A 17,301-nucleotide genomic window follows, 5' to 3' on the forward strand; every position below is an offset into this window, starting at 1 on the left:
CTTACGACTTCTTCATAAAACTATCCTGAAACACGAGGGCGTTATTATTATTATTATTATTAGTAGTAGTAGTAGTAGTAGTAGTAGTATCACGTCACTTGAGAATTTAAAGATTGCCTTCAAAGTGAAAAATCACTACAGGCTCTAAAGGTATGATAATTGAGGGAAGGGAAAGGAACGCCTGTTTCATTGTCACTGCCAACGTGATTTCCCTCTTATAGAACTCTGGAGCCGCCACTGTATATAAACAAGAGATCAGCTTAATCTAACTACACATTTGAATACTATTAGAAAATAAGTTCTAAACTTAAAATCAATAACTTAATATGGAGTATTTTGACTGTTTTATTGAAGTTTCTTACAATAGTGAAGTAAATACCAGTAATCAAACTCAATGAAACCATAGCTACCTAATAATATAAAATAATCAATATTGAAGAGATAATGACTACTACAAATAACTACGAAAATAATTTTTTTTAGCAGTCTCACTTAAGTAAATATATGTATTTACATTCCTGATATACCGGTATTTTCTTCTTCTATAAGAAATTCCATTCTTACCACCATAGAGTGTTTTTCATAAGGGAGGAGTTACATTACTTGGTGCAGATTCACTTTAGAAGGGCTTACGCATTATCGGTGTAAATATAACGTGTGATCACATTATAAAAACGACAGTGAGAAAAATACAAACCAACTTGTACTAGGTAATCACTAATAAGCACCAATGCTATCTAACCGAATCAGGGCAGGAGCGCAGCAGGGTTTCTGCTCAGGGGGTGCATCCGTAGGAAATAGGTGCGTCCGCGAAGGTGAACATCGCGAGAACGAAGATAATGGAAAAACACTTCATATGACATAAAAACACATGTGGCATGTATGGCACAGCTTTGCGACACTTCTATGGTTATGTATGATCATCTTGTAAGATCCTGGTATATTTTGAGTACTTATAGATCAGTCTTCTTAAATAAAATAATTCATTTCTTCTGTAAATTTTACAAATCTATATTGACCTAAATTGGGACAGCGCTTTTTTCCCTAAGGTAGCGTCAATCATGTGTATAAAGCAATGGTTCGGAACCGATGTGTCACGACACACTGGTGTATTCTGTAAGGTGTGTCGCGAAATTTTACAATTTAAAGATCATGAAGAATTTAATGAAATTAGTTAAAATCGAAACAGACTATCCCAGTCAACACCTTCAGCGGTAGCAATAATGGCTGTGCTACATATAGTCATTATAAAAGTTGTTGGTTTCATTACTATAAGAGATAATAATAATAATAATAATAATAATAATAATAATAATAATAATAATAATAATAATAATAATAATAATAATAATAATAATAATAATAATAAGCAAGTGCGTCGCAATGTCTTTGATGTTCAGTAAAGTGTGTCGCCAGTCAAAAAAGGTTGGGAATCACTGATATAAAGTACAAATGATGAAACTTACTTTAATTTGTATCTGCATCAAACAAATTCAACTGATGTTGGGAATAAGAGTTGTCATGAAAAGAATGCAATTCAACAATTTTGGACCGAGATTCATATACCATCTTCCATCATCAACCATAATGTTTATCTACTTTTACATTAAAATTACTATATTATAAAACAATTTTATTTATAAAATATCTCAGCAATATAGGTGACTGTGAGCTAGTGTCTGTATCTGAAAATGTAAAACCTTAGTTGAAGTTGTAAAAGAAGAAAGAAGTTCAGATCATTCGTTTAAATAAAAACAATTTATGAGATTATATTAGATTAAATGAACTGAATTTATGAGTGTTAAAATATCTTGAAGAAGTAAATCACAGCTGCCAACTTCGCAAAAAGTAACTAAAACATATAATTGATTGACTGATGTTCATAATAGGTTTTTACTTTCAATAGGTGTTTAAGTTATTTTTTGTTTCCAGTTTACCGTTTTCTTCCCCTGTAAATCCCAATTTCATATTTGCGTGGTAAAACCAACAATTCCCTAACAATATATATATATTATGCTAATCTTCTAGTATTAATGTCATAACGAAACCACCGTGCTAAATTATACAAGAAATGTTGCAAGTTTATCTTATCGTATCAGTGTTAAGTACTAACTGTACAATATCTTATTTGTATTCGGTGTCATTTAGATCTAGATAATAGTAATTGAGATACAAAATCGAACTGAGCGATGTTTTCAACATAATGAAGTACCAAATGAATCTTATCTGGACTGATGAGTACTCGAACTTCGATCTCCTGTTTGCTGCGTGATTGCTCTATCACTAATCACGAAGAATTTTGTTTTCTGTTTTTCTACTTTATTTCGTACAGTTTTACTATACGGATCCACACAGAAGTCTCTTGCATTCTCCGGTGCAGGTTCACTAACAGATCTTCTGCAATATACCAAGCAATGAATAGTTTTACTATACGGATCCATAGTATAAGTAGTAGGAGTAGGAGTAGGAGTAAGTAGTAGTAGTAGTAGTAGGTGGAGGAGGTGTAGTAGTAGTAGTAGTAGTAGTAGGAGGAGGAGGAGTAAGCAGTAGTAGTAGTAAGAGTAAGTAGTAGTAGTAGTAGTAGTAGTAAGAGTAGTAGTAGGAGGTGGAGAAGTAAGTAGTAGTACTAGTAGTAGTGAGAGTAGTAGTAGTAGAAGGAGTAGGAGTAAGTAGTAGGAGGAGTGTAGTAAGAGTAGAAATAGTAGTAGTAGTAGTAGTAGCAAGAGTAGTAGTTGTAGGAGGAGGAGTAGAAGTAATAGTAGGAGTAGGTAGTAGTAGTAATAGTAGTAGCTGCAAGAGGAGGAGGAGGAGGAGTTGGAGTAAGTAGTAGTAGAAGTAGGAGTAAGTAGTAGTAGTAGTAGTAGTAAGAGTAGGAGGAAGAGAAGGAGTAGAAGTAGGAGTAAGTAGTAGTAGTAGTAGGTGTAGTAGTAGTAAGAGGAGTAGGAGTAGGAACGGGTAGTGGTAGTAGTAGGAACGGGTTAGAAGCCTCGCAGGAGTTGGTTGTGTTCTGTTCTCGACATAAAATAGGGAAATTATAGACCTACCAAAATTTTATGGCAGCTTATGGAAGATTACGTGCATTTCAGGTTCGATTTTAATTTCTATATTTCGACGTAAATACGCATCTCAGAGGTAAGTGCACACCATATTTCTATTACCGGTACTTATACATTACTCTATTAAAATAGTATTAGAAATTTCTTCCGTAAATTTTATAAATCTATGGATCCGTATAGTATAACTGCACCCTTTATTCCTCAATCCCATACAGACTAGCCATTTGCTGTCAAATTGCAGAAGTAATTTTACCATGACAAATATTTGAGGTATACTGTTATTTCAAGCTGAACAAATACAATGGAAAGCTTGCAATATTACTCGTGTAATCGAATTTTAAAAAGTCCACAATTTTGATATTTATTTTCAATATTTATAAGTTATAAAACTTAGTCATATTTCAGAATTTAAAATATTGCTTGACTGCGAATTACGAGGATGAGAAACTGAAAATAAGTAAGCTTGTCTCACTTATCAGTATTATATTTAGACAACTTAGAAAAGCTCTGTAACTCAAGAGAGGACCGGGCTGCACCTGAGTGATATATAAACGAAGTAATTCTGTCAAAAGTGAAATTAAATTAAACGTATAGTTATAAGTTCTATGGTAATGCCCTTGAGGCTAAAGAAGACAGATGATTAATGAAATGAATTATTAAATAATTAGGTGTATGATAATGTGGTAGGAAATGGGAGGTCCTCAAAAAGCCCGCAGGCATGAAGGTTACCACAAACTTGCGTGTCTTGGAATCGAACAGTGATCCTATCACTTGAACCTTAAATGCCTAACCATTATCGAAGCATTTGGCACTTCAGCAGCCGTCTTGGAAGGAGAGACTTGTTTCCAATCTCTGCAAACTTTCGCGTAAGTCTTGAGACTCTGTAGCTGTCTAATTTAAGTAAGTACATTTGAGTAGGCACGCTTGTCTCTTAATACGCTAATGCGATCCGAGAAGTCTTTCGATATATAATAGATTCCACAAAGAACATTATTTACGAGCAAAAAAGAAAATGAGAACGAGATTTAAATGGATTTACACATTTCAGTCTGTCGTTTTATAAATGTTTAATTTTAATTTGTTGTCTTCAACCCATAAGTTTAACTCCTCTATAGTTTGTCTGATACTGGCTTGCATTTCCTATCAATGTACTCAGTAATAGCTAAACTTGTGTCATCATCGAACATTGTTGGTTTTGCAGTTTTAATATACACTGGATGATCGTTTATAAAAATAATAAAGAGAACTGGCCCTAGAATAGACCCTTGCGGCACTCCGCATCTTATTGGTTTTACAACTGATGTATAACTGGCGACTGCATCCTGTTGATTGATATAGTCAATTACCACTGCTTGACTTCTATCTTCTAAATATCTTTGAAACTTTATTCACAATACTCCTAATGCCAATAATATTTAATTTTTCAAACATTATTTGATGCGAAACAAAATCAAACGCTTTCATTAAGTCTAGGAATATTCGCATACATTTTTTCCTATTGTCTAAACCTTCACGAATGTAATCAAGGTTGTTGTATATTACCGTGTCAGTTGATTTATTACGTTGGAACTTGTTTTGCGCAATATTTGTTATATTTTTCAAGGTACGTTAACAAACGGTGTTAGATTGCTGATTCAATAATTTTTGAGAAAGGTTAAGATTATAGGTCTATAGGCCAGAAAGGCTATAGGCCTATAATTATTCACCTATGCTTGCCATCTTTTTGTGGATTGGTTTAACTTTAGGTAATTTTAACTTTTCAGGAAATTGCTCTTAAGTAAAAGAAAGATAAGGTCTGCTAGTGGAACTTCGATATAAGCCGAACTTATTTTTTCAGTATAATCATTGGAATGTCGTCAAAACTTACGGATTACTTACTATTTTGCTTAGAAATTAGTTTTGCGACTTCACTAGGTTCCATTGGTTGAAGGAACATTGTATTTTGCAGTTTTTTTTGTGTATATTACTCATTCTCGATTGTACACTTACATCATTTTTACTACCTATGTTTGTAAAGTAGTTATTCGTAGCATTTGTAACTGATTGCGAGTCAGTTATTTTTGTGTTACCTGTAAACAATTCAATGTTTATATTCTCACTGTGCAGTGCTTTATTATTTGTTTCACTTTTAATTATTTCTCATTGTTTCTATTTTATATTCTAGCACTGTATTCTTTTGTTCAATTACGTTTTTTGGCCATTTTTTATCACCTTTTTGTATATGCGTTCGTAATTTGAATAATATCTTTTTTAAGTTCTGCATTTAATTTATCTTGTTTTGCTAATACCGCTCAATGCTTTTTGCTTACATGTTCAGATTTTTTGCGTGATTTTTGGGAATGTTACGTTATAGTAGTAGCTGTCTATATTTAGAAAGTTTTCCCATTCTGTGTCTACTGTATTTTCAGTATACCTGCTTTCCCAAGTTTCCCCACTTAAAAGATAGTTAAAATAATTTATATTATCTTGCATGAACTTTCTTCTTGAAATAGTTTTATTATCTTGAATGAAGTTTCTTCTTGAAATGGTTTTATTATCTTGAATGAAGTTTCTTCTTGAAATGGTTTTATTATCTTGAATGAAGTTTCTTCTTGAAATGGTTTTATTATCTTGAATGAAGTTTCTTCTTGAAATGGTTTTATTATCTTGAATGAACTTTCTTCTTGAAATGGTTTTAAATACTCTATTTGTACTACGAATACTTAAGTTTTGAATGGTCGCTTCATAAATATATATAATACAAGAGTGCATCTGTTTGTAATACAGTAAAAAAATAACCGAAATTCACTAATTTAAGATCAAAGGCTCAAACTCTAAATGCATCATTGTATTTTAAAAATATTTCTACCATTAAAAAGCAGCTAAAATAAAGTAATTTCATGATGCTAGAAGTCGAAAAACTTAACTTTAAAATATAAGCGTAAAGGCATTAATAATAGTGTTTCTGGTCAGTTTTCTTTCTAACTTTATGAGCTTTACGGAACTGAATTATGAGGAAGTTTTCAAATTTTCACCCTTTATTTGCATGCAAATGCGCAACGTTTCCTTACTATTACGATTCAGTATTCGAAAATTCACTCTTTTCGACTCACCCCATTGAACTCTTGAGGTCAGTTTTGGAAACACGAAGCTAGCACAGGTTACCGCCTGCATCATCTCTCACAAGATTGAATGATGAATTGCACGTGGAAATGATGCAATATTGCAGTTGCTAACATTCACAACAACCTTGACACCATTCTACGTTGCGTCAGAGCTGTTCTAAGGGCGAAGTGTGATCCAACGTCATAATAATTTGTTAAGTTGCACATTTTTCAGGTGGAGTTTCCATGTTGGCAACCAAAACCACAACTTTAAAGTTTATGATCTTATAATTTACTGATTTTAAAAATCTTTTAAAGGTACATCAAGCGATTAGTCTCTTTTTCATTTTTTTCGAATTAGGTAAGTTAATATTCAAGCAGCACTTAATACCTATACAGGGTATTACATAAATATGTCACAATATAGACCTGTTGTGGGAAGTGCATAGTTTCGTAGTTATACGGTGCCGAAAACTTGAAAAAAAAAAATGAACTTCAATAGTTCCACTATTATAGAACCGATTGTAGTCGGATCAAGACCTCACTGAGAAACTAGTATGTTAACTATCCAAATATCTATCTTTCAGAACCTCGGGTACATGCGCAATCATTTTTAGAAAAGCTGTTTGGGAGTTCTTGATCACTCACCACCTACCTCTCTAAAAATTATTTGCAAATACTAAAGCATTCTTAAAATAAATTGATATTTGGATAGTTCACGTACCAGTTCCTCAGTGATGTCTTGACCCATCTACAATAGGTCCTATAGTCACGGGTGTCTCTGGCGGGGGGGGGGGGACGAGGGGACGCTTCCCGCCAATATTTTGAAGTACAAAATATTCAGTATTTTATTCTAATTTAATTTATTTACTAACGACAGAATATCATATAAATAACTATAATTATATTTATTTGGAATATAATATTCAGGCTGTGAAACGATTGTATTCGATTCTTGATATACCTTAAGGGGTCCGTGAAGGTAAGCAGAAAAGTAACAAATAGAATCGAAGTTAATAATCAGGTTGGGCTAGGTAGTACCACTTAAATAACTTTCTTTGATGTCGTCCCTCCCAAATTTTACATGCCAGAGACGCCAGTGCCTATAGTAGTAGAACTATGTACCTGTAAAGTTCATTTTTTCAAGTTTTCGGCACCCTATAACTATGCACTTCCCACCACAGGTCTATATAAACAGTTTTTCTTATTTCAATGTGAGGAATCTGTTCTCAAAATACTGTAATAAATTTATGTAACACCCTGTATATATATTTTTCTTAATAATTTCGCCTTTAACGCTAGGCTTAGTAACTGAATTATTGTTGGTCAAGCCTCTGGCAACTCGATTGTGTGTAACTGTCTTTCGCATTCTAAATAGGTTCTTTTACTTTGATATGTTTCATTGTCCTTTCATTGCCTATTTTCAGCATCGAGGCTATATAAGACATGGCTCTAATATTGAAGATGGAATCCGAACCACCGAAGTGCGTTAAAATTTCAAGGATCTGTCACCGAGAATCGAATCAGAACCCTGTGTGCTAGAGTATTGCTCACTAGCCACTAAACTATCGGTGAGAGCTGCGACAAATTTAATTAGATGTTTTCTGAACACTAGAACGTCAGGTTAACATGGGAAAACAAATTATTACGTAATGGAAAATAACTGAAGTGTGTATAGGTTTATTACTATATTTATTTATTTATCGAAGAAGCAACGATATTAATGTAGAATAAAATCGTAGTATCCGTGAGTTTCCTCGGAATTTCCTCTTTCCTCCCAATCGTCAATTATTACTTTACCAATTCTTTTGTGATGGTTTATTTCTATTAATCATATGTCTCTCTTAGCCTACAGAGCATAACTGTAGAGTGTACATCTTAAAGATTCAGTCTTAGCGATATTAATATACAGGATGTCGTATATAAAACCGGTACGCCTGACGAACGAGATTCAAGTAACACCTTAACAGCAACAACGAACTAACAATGAATAGATAATAGTAACGTAAAATAGTTACCTGTTTATAAGAGATGATGGAACTATCGGTCGCTTATATCTGCACATTCTGAACGGATCTACAGTCCTCCATTTCTTGTACAGGTCTTGAATTGTGCTGGTCGTGGGGAGTTCCCTACCAGGATACTTCGCTTGAAGCATTTCTTTGCATTCCGTAATGGAGCCTGTCTTTAAAATTCCACAATATCAATTCGCTGTTCTAATGCAAACTGCTTTATTTCTGTCATAGTACATTGCATCAACTCAACAATACGAGCTTCTCACAACAACCGATACACGTACACACTATTGCACTTAAGGAGAGGATCTACACATACGTATGTTCATCCTATGAACCCTATAAAGCCAAAAAATAATCCAGCATGTCTGAGCTGACACGTCTGATTTGCTGCTGTCGTTTTCGCCATGATTGTTGGCTCGAAACATTGCTATCTTAGTGGCGTAGAGCGGGCGAAGTGGGTGTGGAGAAACTGTGACGTATACCTTTACGATTTTGTTGTATGGACAGATCCTCTATTTCATAACATCCTTGGTTGTACTCAACTTTCCGATAAAATGCAGTGTAGCCGACTTTTGAGACAGTGTCGTCACCCCACAAGCAACTTAACTAGGGGTGATTAACCGGTATGTGAGGCGTAGTGGTTTCATGTGGAACACCTTGTATTTCCTTGTGACATTTTCAAACAAAATGGCACGTCTCTCTTCAGTTCGAACCGTTTCTCATTGATATTCATTCAATAGGTGTGTTTCGTCCTAATAAAACGATGTTATTAAATTAATTTATGTATCATATTACCAGAAAAAAGATAGTTACCATAGCGAAGGCTTTCTTATATCTCAATATTGATTTCTAATACCTATTTTTTTTTTTTTTTTTTTTTTTTTGAAATGATTCTCTAACTTTTATCTTCAACATTGCAGTGAAACCTTCTGCTCGCCAAAGAGGAAAAGAAATTCTCGAAAGTACTTATCCTATGTTTAACCCTGAAACTTTCCATTTGTATAGGGAAAAACCACCGGACAACAGTACACGTATTACAGTAAGTATTCATAGTAAATTTATATGATAACATATTTTAAAAGTATATGTACTGTTGTATATAAAAAGATATTTACATCATCCTGGATACTGGAAGCTCATCAACGAACTTTCTTTGTACTTCGTGGTTAAGAATAAAGAAATTCCATGACAGTCATATTAAAATCAAATTAATTGGTGTCTTAGGAGCTTACAATAATTTATATATATATATATATATATATATATATATATATATATATATATATATATATATATATATATTAGGGTGGTCCAGAAACATATGGCCAAAAACGAAATTTGTGCAGGAGACCGTGGCACCCTCTAATTTTTTTATTTCCAATGTTAGTATTATTTTGGTAGAATTTGAGCTTCCTGGTCCCACTGGAAGATGGTGCTCAACCACCCTTTTCCTTAGAAACACGGTAGGACCTCGACTATTTGATAGTTTTCGGGCTATTTCTCAGCGCCTATTCAACCGATTTGCACCAAATTTGGAGGGCAAGCTTCTATTGCTATCGAGTTTTGTTCTTTAAAATGTAAAACATATCGGTTGAATAGAAGCTGAGAAATAGCCTGAAAAGTATCGGATAATCGAGGTTTTACTGTATTTTTATAGGTATATAGAAATTTTAATTGTAAAAAAGTTAAGTTTTTACACGCTATAATTTTTTATTTAGAAACGACATAAATTAGAGAAGCATGTACATTGTACACACAATTACATTTGTACAATTTACATACTATATTTAGATACCTTATACCGGTGTATACACACATGGAAAGTATAGCAAACACAAGTAAGGTCCTCCACTGTGTATTACAGTACAGAAAGACAAGGTCGATAGAATGAACTCAAAAGTGCAAAATAAAAATAAATGCGCAAAGTAATAAATGACAAAGAAAACTAAAACAAATATTTTATCTCCATCTTATCCTGATAAAACAGTGAATGCTTAACAGTTCCACAGTGTCCAATTCACAATTGCAAGGCATCTATGGCGGACTTTTTAGTTGTCTGTGTCGAAAGTGCTTTCCGATTTACCTCAACAACTTGCAGGAGAAACTGTTTGTCTTCTTCTTCGTTTGTTAAGAGATTATTAAACTCCACGAAAAGCTTGGTCCCTCTTTTTGCGGTGTCATTCACGACTCGAAGTTGTTTCACTCGCTCTCTGCCTTCCAGATATTTATGGTTCTTCTTCCATTCACCCGGCCGAAGGTTAAGAAATTCATCTCCAATCTGTGAACTGAACAGAAGCTTTGCCGTTAGACTGGTTGCAAAATCTCCGAGACTTACTCCTTCTTTAAGTAAGGTTGCATCATCTCTCACGTTCCTCTCTCTGGACTCAGGTGTCATTCCTTGGAAAAATTTTTTCTCTTCTTCCATAACTTTGTCTGAGAACAAGGTAAGACCTACCAATTCATAGTAAAGGTACCATAAATGACGTTCGAGGACTTTTCTTGTGGCGATGCTGATCTCATAATTGATTTCTTGCTATTTCTGCAACTAGATCTAAAAGTTCGTATCTCCACCAAGAGCTTCAGCTGCTAGTGGAGCTTGTATCCATACCTTGGTGTAGAGAAGGGCTCCGAACAGCACGAAAATTGGGTTTCCTCCTCCTTAGGCAGCTTGAACACATCACGTTGATCTTGAAAAAGGAAGATTTTCATTACGTAGATTAACTTCTCCATCCACCCAGCGTGGCGAACTGGCCCTGGAGCTCTTCAATGAATCTTGTTAGAGGAAGATCCTTGAACAAGCATTGTCAGCTCGATGAGTTCTTGATAATCGTCTCTGCGTTGCAATTCCCTTTCGATAGTTTTCTTCAGGAAGTCTACAGTTGAGATCATGCAAATTTCACTTTTTTTCTTGATTTCCAATGGCCGAAAATTCTCTCTCTGAACCCGGCCCCAAACCGCCTTTAATCTCTTGAAGATACGAATATCAGGTGAACTCAAGCAACCATAGCATAGGGCGAAGACTTTTTCCAAAATCAATTCCTTCACCTGGTGACGACAGGCTAACCACAGAAACTCTCGGCCAATCCTGTGTTCAAGAAGAACGCACACCCCATTGATATGACCTGTGTTCACAGGGATGGTGTCGAAACTCATGGCCTGCACTTCTGTCGATTAAGTTAAAATGTGTGATAAGGTCATGAACGATCTTGTCTTGATTTTGCCCTGTCCCTGAATACAATTTTGGCACACCAAGAAGCTTCTCGTGACCATTGTCAGAAACAAGTACTGTCAGATGGTCAACTTTTCCCCCACCGAAAATTTCAGGTAGAATTTTCCCATCCCAGTGGATCACGAGAGGATATTCCGGAGAAAATTCTATCTTCAGGGAATCCGCTCTCTTTTCTCTGAATTTCTCTTGCTCCCTGCGGACTGTGCTTCGTAAAAGTGGAAGGGATCTATTGTCGCAACCGAGAGCTGTTGCTATCGGGACCATTAACCGGACTGCTTGGCGATTAGATGTTTTGTTTCAATCCAGGTGTTGTGACCTTTTCCTCCCGTTTCTGTCTTTCCGGCTTAGACATCCAGCTGGTTCAAATTCCTCATCCGAACTGGAAGAATTTTCGAAGTTTTCTTCTTCATCTGTAAAGCAAACATTGGAAGCTACTGCTGATGAAGATGTTGAAGCAATTGCTCTTTGTCTGCGTTCTTCTTTGTTTCGTCGGTGAAGAGGTCTCTCCTGCTTTTGTACAAGAGCCTTGTCTACTGCAGCCAGAAACATCTTATGATTCCCCCTTTGGTCTAGGAGAAAGTCGCAAGCTTACTTTATTTTCATAACCGTCAAGGCATCAGCGTGGACGATATCAAAGAGTGGTTCCAATAACTTTACAAACTCCAACTCCCAACTGCACTGGGCTTCAGAAGTGCGCCTTTTGTTTTTTTAGCATCAACCAATTGCAATAGATTTTTCTATTTTTACCTTTATATTTCCTCAGAGTTGTAGGAATTGCAGCCTTAGACCACAAAATCATCAATTACTCGGTTGTCACCTGGCTCGCATTTCGCACCGAATTATTCTGTGATACCTTTAGGTGATAATGAAGCCGTGGTAAGAAATGCTTCGTAGTTTGGAGCTGTTTCAACCTTAATAGCGGCAGTAAGTCACGAACACCAAACAGGAAAACTTCGTTACTCGAGGAAGTTGATGCCATTTTGTGACAAGTTCAGAAAAAATCACTTCGAAACCTAGGTTGAATCGTATTTACAGTTTTGTCCCGAACTCAGTTTAACTTACTATAACTCAGTTAATAATTACTAATAATAAAGCTTATACTTAAATATTGAACACTTGAGTAAAAAACAATAACCTTAGCCATGTCTCAGTAATTGTATGTGTATACCTTGTAATAGAAGAAATAAGGATTGTCTCACGTTTATGATATGCTTTAAAAAAATGCTATATATAACAAAACAAAATAATGGGGAAAATGTGATCTTTTATGAGGTCGTTGAGCACCATCTTCCCTTTGATTTAGAAATCCAAAATTTTACCCTAAAGTTACTATGTATGAATGTAAAAACCTTAGGGGGTGCCCCAGGTTGTAGCACAAAAATGATTTTTTTGGACCACCCTAATATATATATATATATATATATATATATATATATATATATATATATATATATATATATATATATATATATATATATATATATATATGTATATATGTATATATATATATGTGTGTGTGTGTGTGTGTATACAGGGTGTTTCAAAACAAGACCGACAACGTTTGGGAGATGATACCAAGATAAGATAAAAAAGTATAGACCAACCTGGGTGCACAAATGCTTCCTTTCGGAGTTATAGGCTGCCGAAAACATGAAAATATGAACTTTAAAGGTCCAAAGTTCCAAAACTATGGGACCTGCAATAGTTGGATCAAGACTTAACTTAGGAACAAATATGTGCGCTATCCAAAAATACATGTTTCAGAATCCTAAGGTACTTATGCAACAATTTTTATCGAGGGAATTTGCCCTTGGCATATAATTTGAAGTACTCATCAACTACCTCTATAAAAATTGTTGTGGAAGTAACCGCAGGATTCTGAAACTTGAATATTGTATAAGGAATATTTGGAAACATTTATATTAAGAAAACAATTAGTTTCCAAATATATTTGCTTCGAAAGTGAAAGGCGGACTTCCTGATACACGTCATAAACCTACAATTTTTACTGTTTAGGAAAATCCTGGTTGAAAGGGTAAGAGAATGAAAATCACAAATATGAGGTGTATAAAACCACTGGTTATCAGACCAAGATGTTCAGTTTTGGTCAGTCTATTCAGTTGCAGGTTTCAGTTAGTCTTTTTCGCGATAACGTTCGGGAGACCAACATATTCTGTATTTTGGTGTAGCAGAAATGGAATGGATCATGTAAGATGGATGTTATATTTGATTCCTGTTTATTGTACTTAATTACAACCTGCAGTACTGGTCAGTCAAAATTCCTCAGAGCTCTTATACCCGGACCTTGTTATTAATGTTTCAGGTACTAATGCTATGTTCAATATTAATTGTTGTTTAAAGCTGGATGGTCCAGTAACTTTTACAAGCAATTATGTCAGATCCTTAATCATATTCTATGTTTTGTAACGTCCCTAATCATATTCTATGTTTTGTAACGTCCCTAACCCACCAAACGAATCCAAATCGAGTGTCTAAAATTAATAATAATAATAATAATAATAATAATAATAATAATAATAATAATAATAATAATAATAATCCATTTAAACTCGATTATCACGGTCTGGCAGAAGGGACTTGAAGGCGCGAGCACTCCATCTCAAGCTTGTGTCTGAACGGTGACACGATCCAATACTCCTTGTATTAAAAGAGTAAACAATCAAAAATATACATATAAAGAAAATAACAATTTTTCAAATTTTAGATAAACTTAATTACAACAATATAGTGGTTGTGTATGTATACTAATTCGTTAGATTAATATATATACACGATTCAACAACAATACATGTATATGATAAAAATATTTTGTCGTAGACTAGTGATTCAAAAAATACGTATTATAATCTCCTTCAATGGCAAAAATCGATTAATCATATTTAATAGCCAATCCTAGAATTATTCAATTCAGAGTAGAAATGTATAAGATCGTTATTCAAATCAAATCCAGAATCCGGTATCACAAGTTACTATGCAAAGAAATATCGGCCGTAGTAAATCTCAAAATTTAATTAGCTCGCGAAAAATTTTCATTTACTACTTTTTTTATACAACTTATGGGGCGTTTACACTTAGTCGATTTGCGTTCGATTCAGTTGAATTTACGTCACTTTCAACTTAATCGACCGTGTAAACGAGACTTCAACTTAATCTCTTGTTGATCGAAAGCGACTAGTCGACTGGCAACTGAATTGAAAGACGTTCTATTTTCTGTGGTTGAAATAATTGAACACATCCATCGATCTGATTCGGCCTAGTTGCTTCGATTTAGTGGCAAATGCAGCGAGTCGATGTAGCCGTGCGACTAAATCGACCAAGTGTAAACGCCCCATTACTCTCCTCAAAATCCTTTACAATCATATAATGTAATCTAATCCATAATCAAACATTCTTCTTTCACATTTTTTTCTAATATAAAACACGTTATGAAAATTTCCGGTCCAAATACTTTCCGAACAGCCTGTATATTATCCATAAAAATTCTCAAAATCCATAATTGACGTGTATCAAATCTTTGTAGTTAAATTTAAACCTACTCATAGCAACTAATACTCTTCTTTCTTTTTCCTTTTACAACAAATATTGTCTTTATTTCATATCCTTTACAAGAGTTCCGAAAACCATTCGATGCTAAGAATGAACTTCATATATATACGGATAATCAAAAATAAGAACCATTTAATAATACTATAATAATTACAAGGACTATTGGATAACTAGGCTTCGACTATCAAAAAAATTCCACATTATCATTTCACCGAGAAAGCAAAATTAGGAGAGGGCAATTCTATCACTTAGAACAGATCCCTATGAGGACAATATAATTGACAATTTAAATCAGTCAATGCGGAATTGCAACTCACAACCCCACAACCGTGAAACATAGAACGTGACACAACTACTCGTTAGAGGAAAAATTCACTCACCTAATATAATCCTTTATTTTCCTTATTACCTTCACTCTAGCCATCGCAATGTTGACCTCGGCTCCTTGTTCAGACTAACTTCTTGACGTTTAGAGCAATCAAGCATATTGTTAAAATGTATGCCAATTAGTATGTAGCACAAGTCCGGTTTTAAGCCTAATTTTTCCGTATAAAGCAGGGGTGCCCACAAGGGGGGGCTATGACGCAAACTGCGTCATTGAAATATTGGGGGGGTTAAAGTCTATATAAATATGTTTGAGGGGGTGTAAAAATTAATCGAAAAGATTTTTTTTTTTCATGGAAGAACACCTACGGATAGACAATTGAGGGGGTGTGCGTCATGGACATGAGGGGGGTGGGCACCACTGTATAAAGTACAGATTATTTCCAAAAAGGAAAAACTTAGGCTTTCGAAACGTGCTCTGGATAAAGCGGTTAAACTCTAAAAAGCCTTCTGCCATAAGAATATAATAGGAACTCGGCTAGTATACCACACTGATTTTAGATTCGGAAAAATTCAAATCTCACATTTACACAAAATCCAACCACTGAGTCATTATTCTCAAAAAGAATTAGAAAACTAAGGAAAGGATAGTATTCACTAAATGAATACTTAGGAGAATGAAAAAAATAATTAAAGCGGGCATAGAAGAAGTCCCATTTTGGCCCCCTTGGCTCCGGCTCTGGCTCCTTTCCACAGGAACAATAAAGCTTTCAAAAATTGCATTAATCTCGCCACACTTACTTTTAATAGCAAAACTAATATAAATTTCCGAGTACAGAACACGATAAAAATTACTTTCCTTCCTTGGCACACACTTCCAATTTGTTCGTTACTGATAACTTCAAGAGACATGCGATGAAACACCACAAGCAAAGAACACACACAGACACTACTTAAGTCGGAGGTCCGATCCTTGCGGATCATAAGAGAAGAGTCAGCGACCACAAAGCTTCGCGCTAAAAGACACGCCCAGTTTTAATTCGAACAATTTCCATAATCTCTCTTGTAAAGGCGCAGTACTTCTTTTCTCTCATTTTTTTTTTATAAAAAAATGAACAAATTCAATTAAGAATTAACCTTCTATTAGGTTATGATTCTCCTTAATAATAATGAATCTGGCGTTAATTAAGACACAAATAGTATAAATATCTATTCCTTTATACAAAGATTCAATTAATAATCTAATATTTTTTTCCAAGAAGACATCTTGGAACGAGCCCATTCTTCGATAGGGTACAGGTAATTATCCAGAGGCGACTCGATACAGTTTGTAGGGGCCATCCACTAATTTGCAATTCTGCATAATACAAAATAAAAGATAGACTACACTAATTATTGCGTAGTTATTGAACTCATATGATGGCGTTAACTTTTACTCCGTTTCGCAGTAAATATGAGAACTATGGATAATAGAGGTAATTGAGTCTTTATATGTGTAAATATCAACAGGTTAAATTAACCTTGGTTTAGCTGTAATTCAATATCTTGTACAATCATGGTTGAAATAATCAAGGTGACAATCATTACAAGTCAGTTGACTCTCAACTACAAATTTTAGTTAGAAGTTCCAATGTCTAGTCAATCTTTTGCTCTTGTTAAATCTCTAAGTTTAACGTGATTGTGTCACTACATTGCTTTCTGATTAAGGGTATACATTAGAGACAAAAGAGGAAGGAGTTGAGATTTTGTTCGATATGTATGTTCTAATGTAGTATATTACGTATTTGTGATATAAAATTACTTATATTCAAATATAGATGTTTCTTACCAATTAAATGCAGATTCTTTATATAAATAGTACTTTTTGTAGACAGAATTCGAACCCATGCCAAAATGAACAATAGCACAGAGCTCAGTGACTATGCACTACGCCAATAACATTTGACTCTGATTCTGCTTTGTTTGTATTTGTTGTTAATTTTCAGTCAAATGGCTTAAGGCTGTATGAAACTCTGAGAATAAAT

The 17,301-nt window shown here is 34.5% G+C and overlaps 1 protein-coding gene across 4 annotated transcripts in view; it reads left to right on the plus strand.

Annotated features, from left to right (window-relative positions):
- The first annotated feature begins 1,700 nt into the window (after window positions 1-1,700).
- The window catches only part of LOC145674987 (sodium-dependent dopamine transporter-like), a 175,406-nt gene continuing 159,805 nt past the window's right edge, over window positions 1,701-17,301 (plus strand). For 3 of the 4 annotated variants that reach the window (XM_081745323.1, XM_081745325.1, XM_081745326.1), the window contains exons 1-2: window positions 1,701-1,848; window positions 9,078-9,196. In XM_081745323.1, coding sequence (XP_081601449.1) covers window position 1,848; window positions 9,078-9,196 — 120 coding nt within the window. In that variant the 5' untranslated portion in view covers window positions 1,701-1,847. Of the gene's footprint in view, window positions 1,849-2,456; window positions 3,133-9,077; window positions 9,197-17,301 lie in introns of those variants that run through there. The other variant, XM_081745324.1, reaches the window with a different exon arrangement.

Source organism: Thermobia domestica, chromosome 18 (genome assembly GCF_964235325.1).
Source record: "Thermobia domestica chromosome 18, izTheDome1.hap1.1, whole genome shotgun sequence".
NCBI lineage: Eukaryota > Metazoa > Arthropoda > Insecta > Zygentoma > Lepismatidae > Thermobia > Thermobia domestica.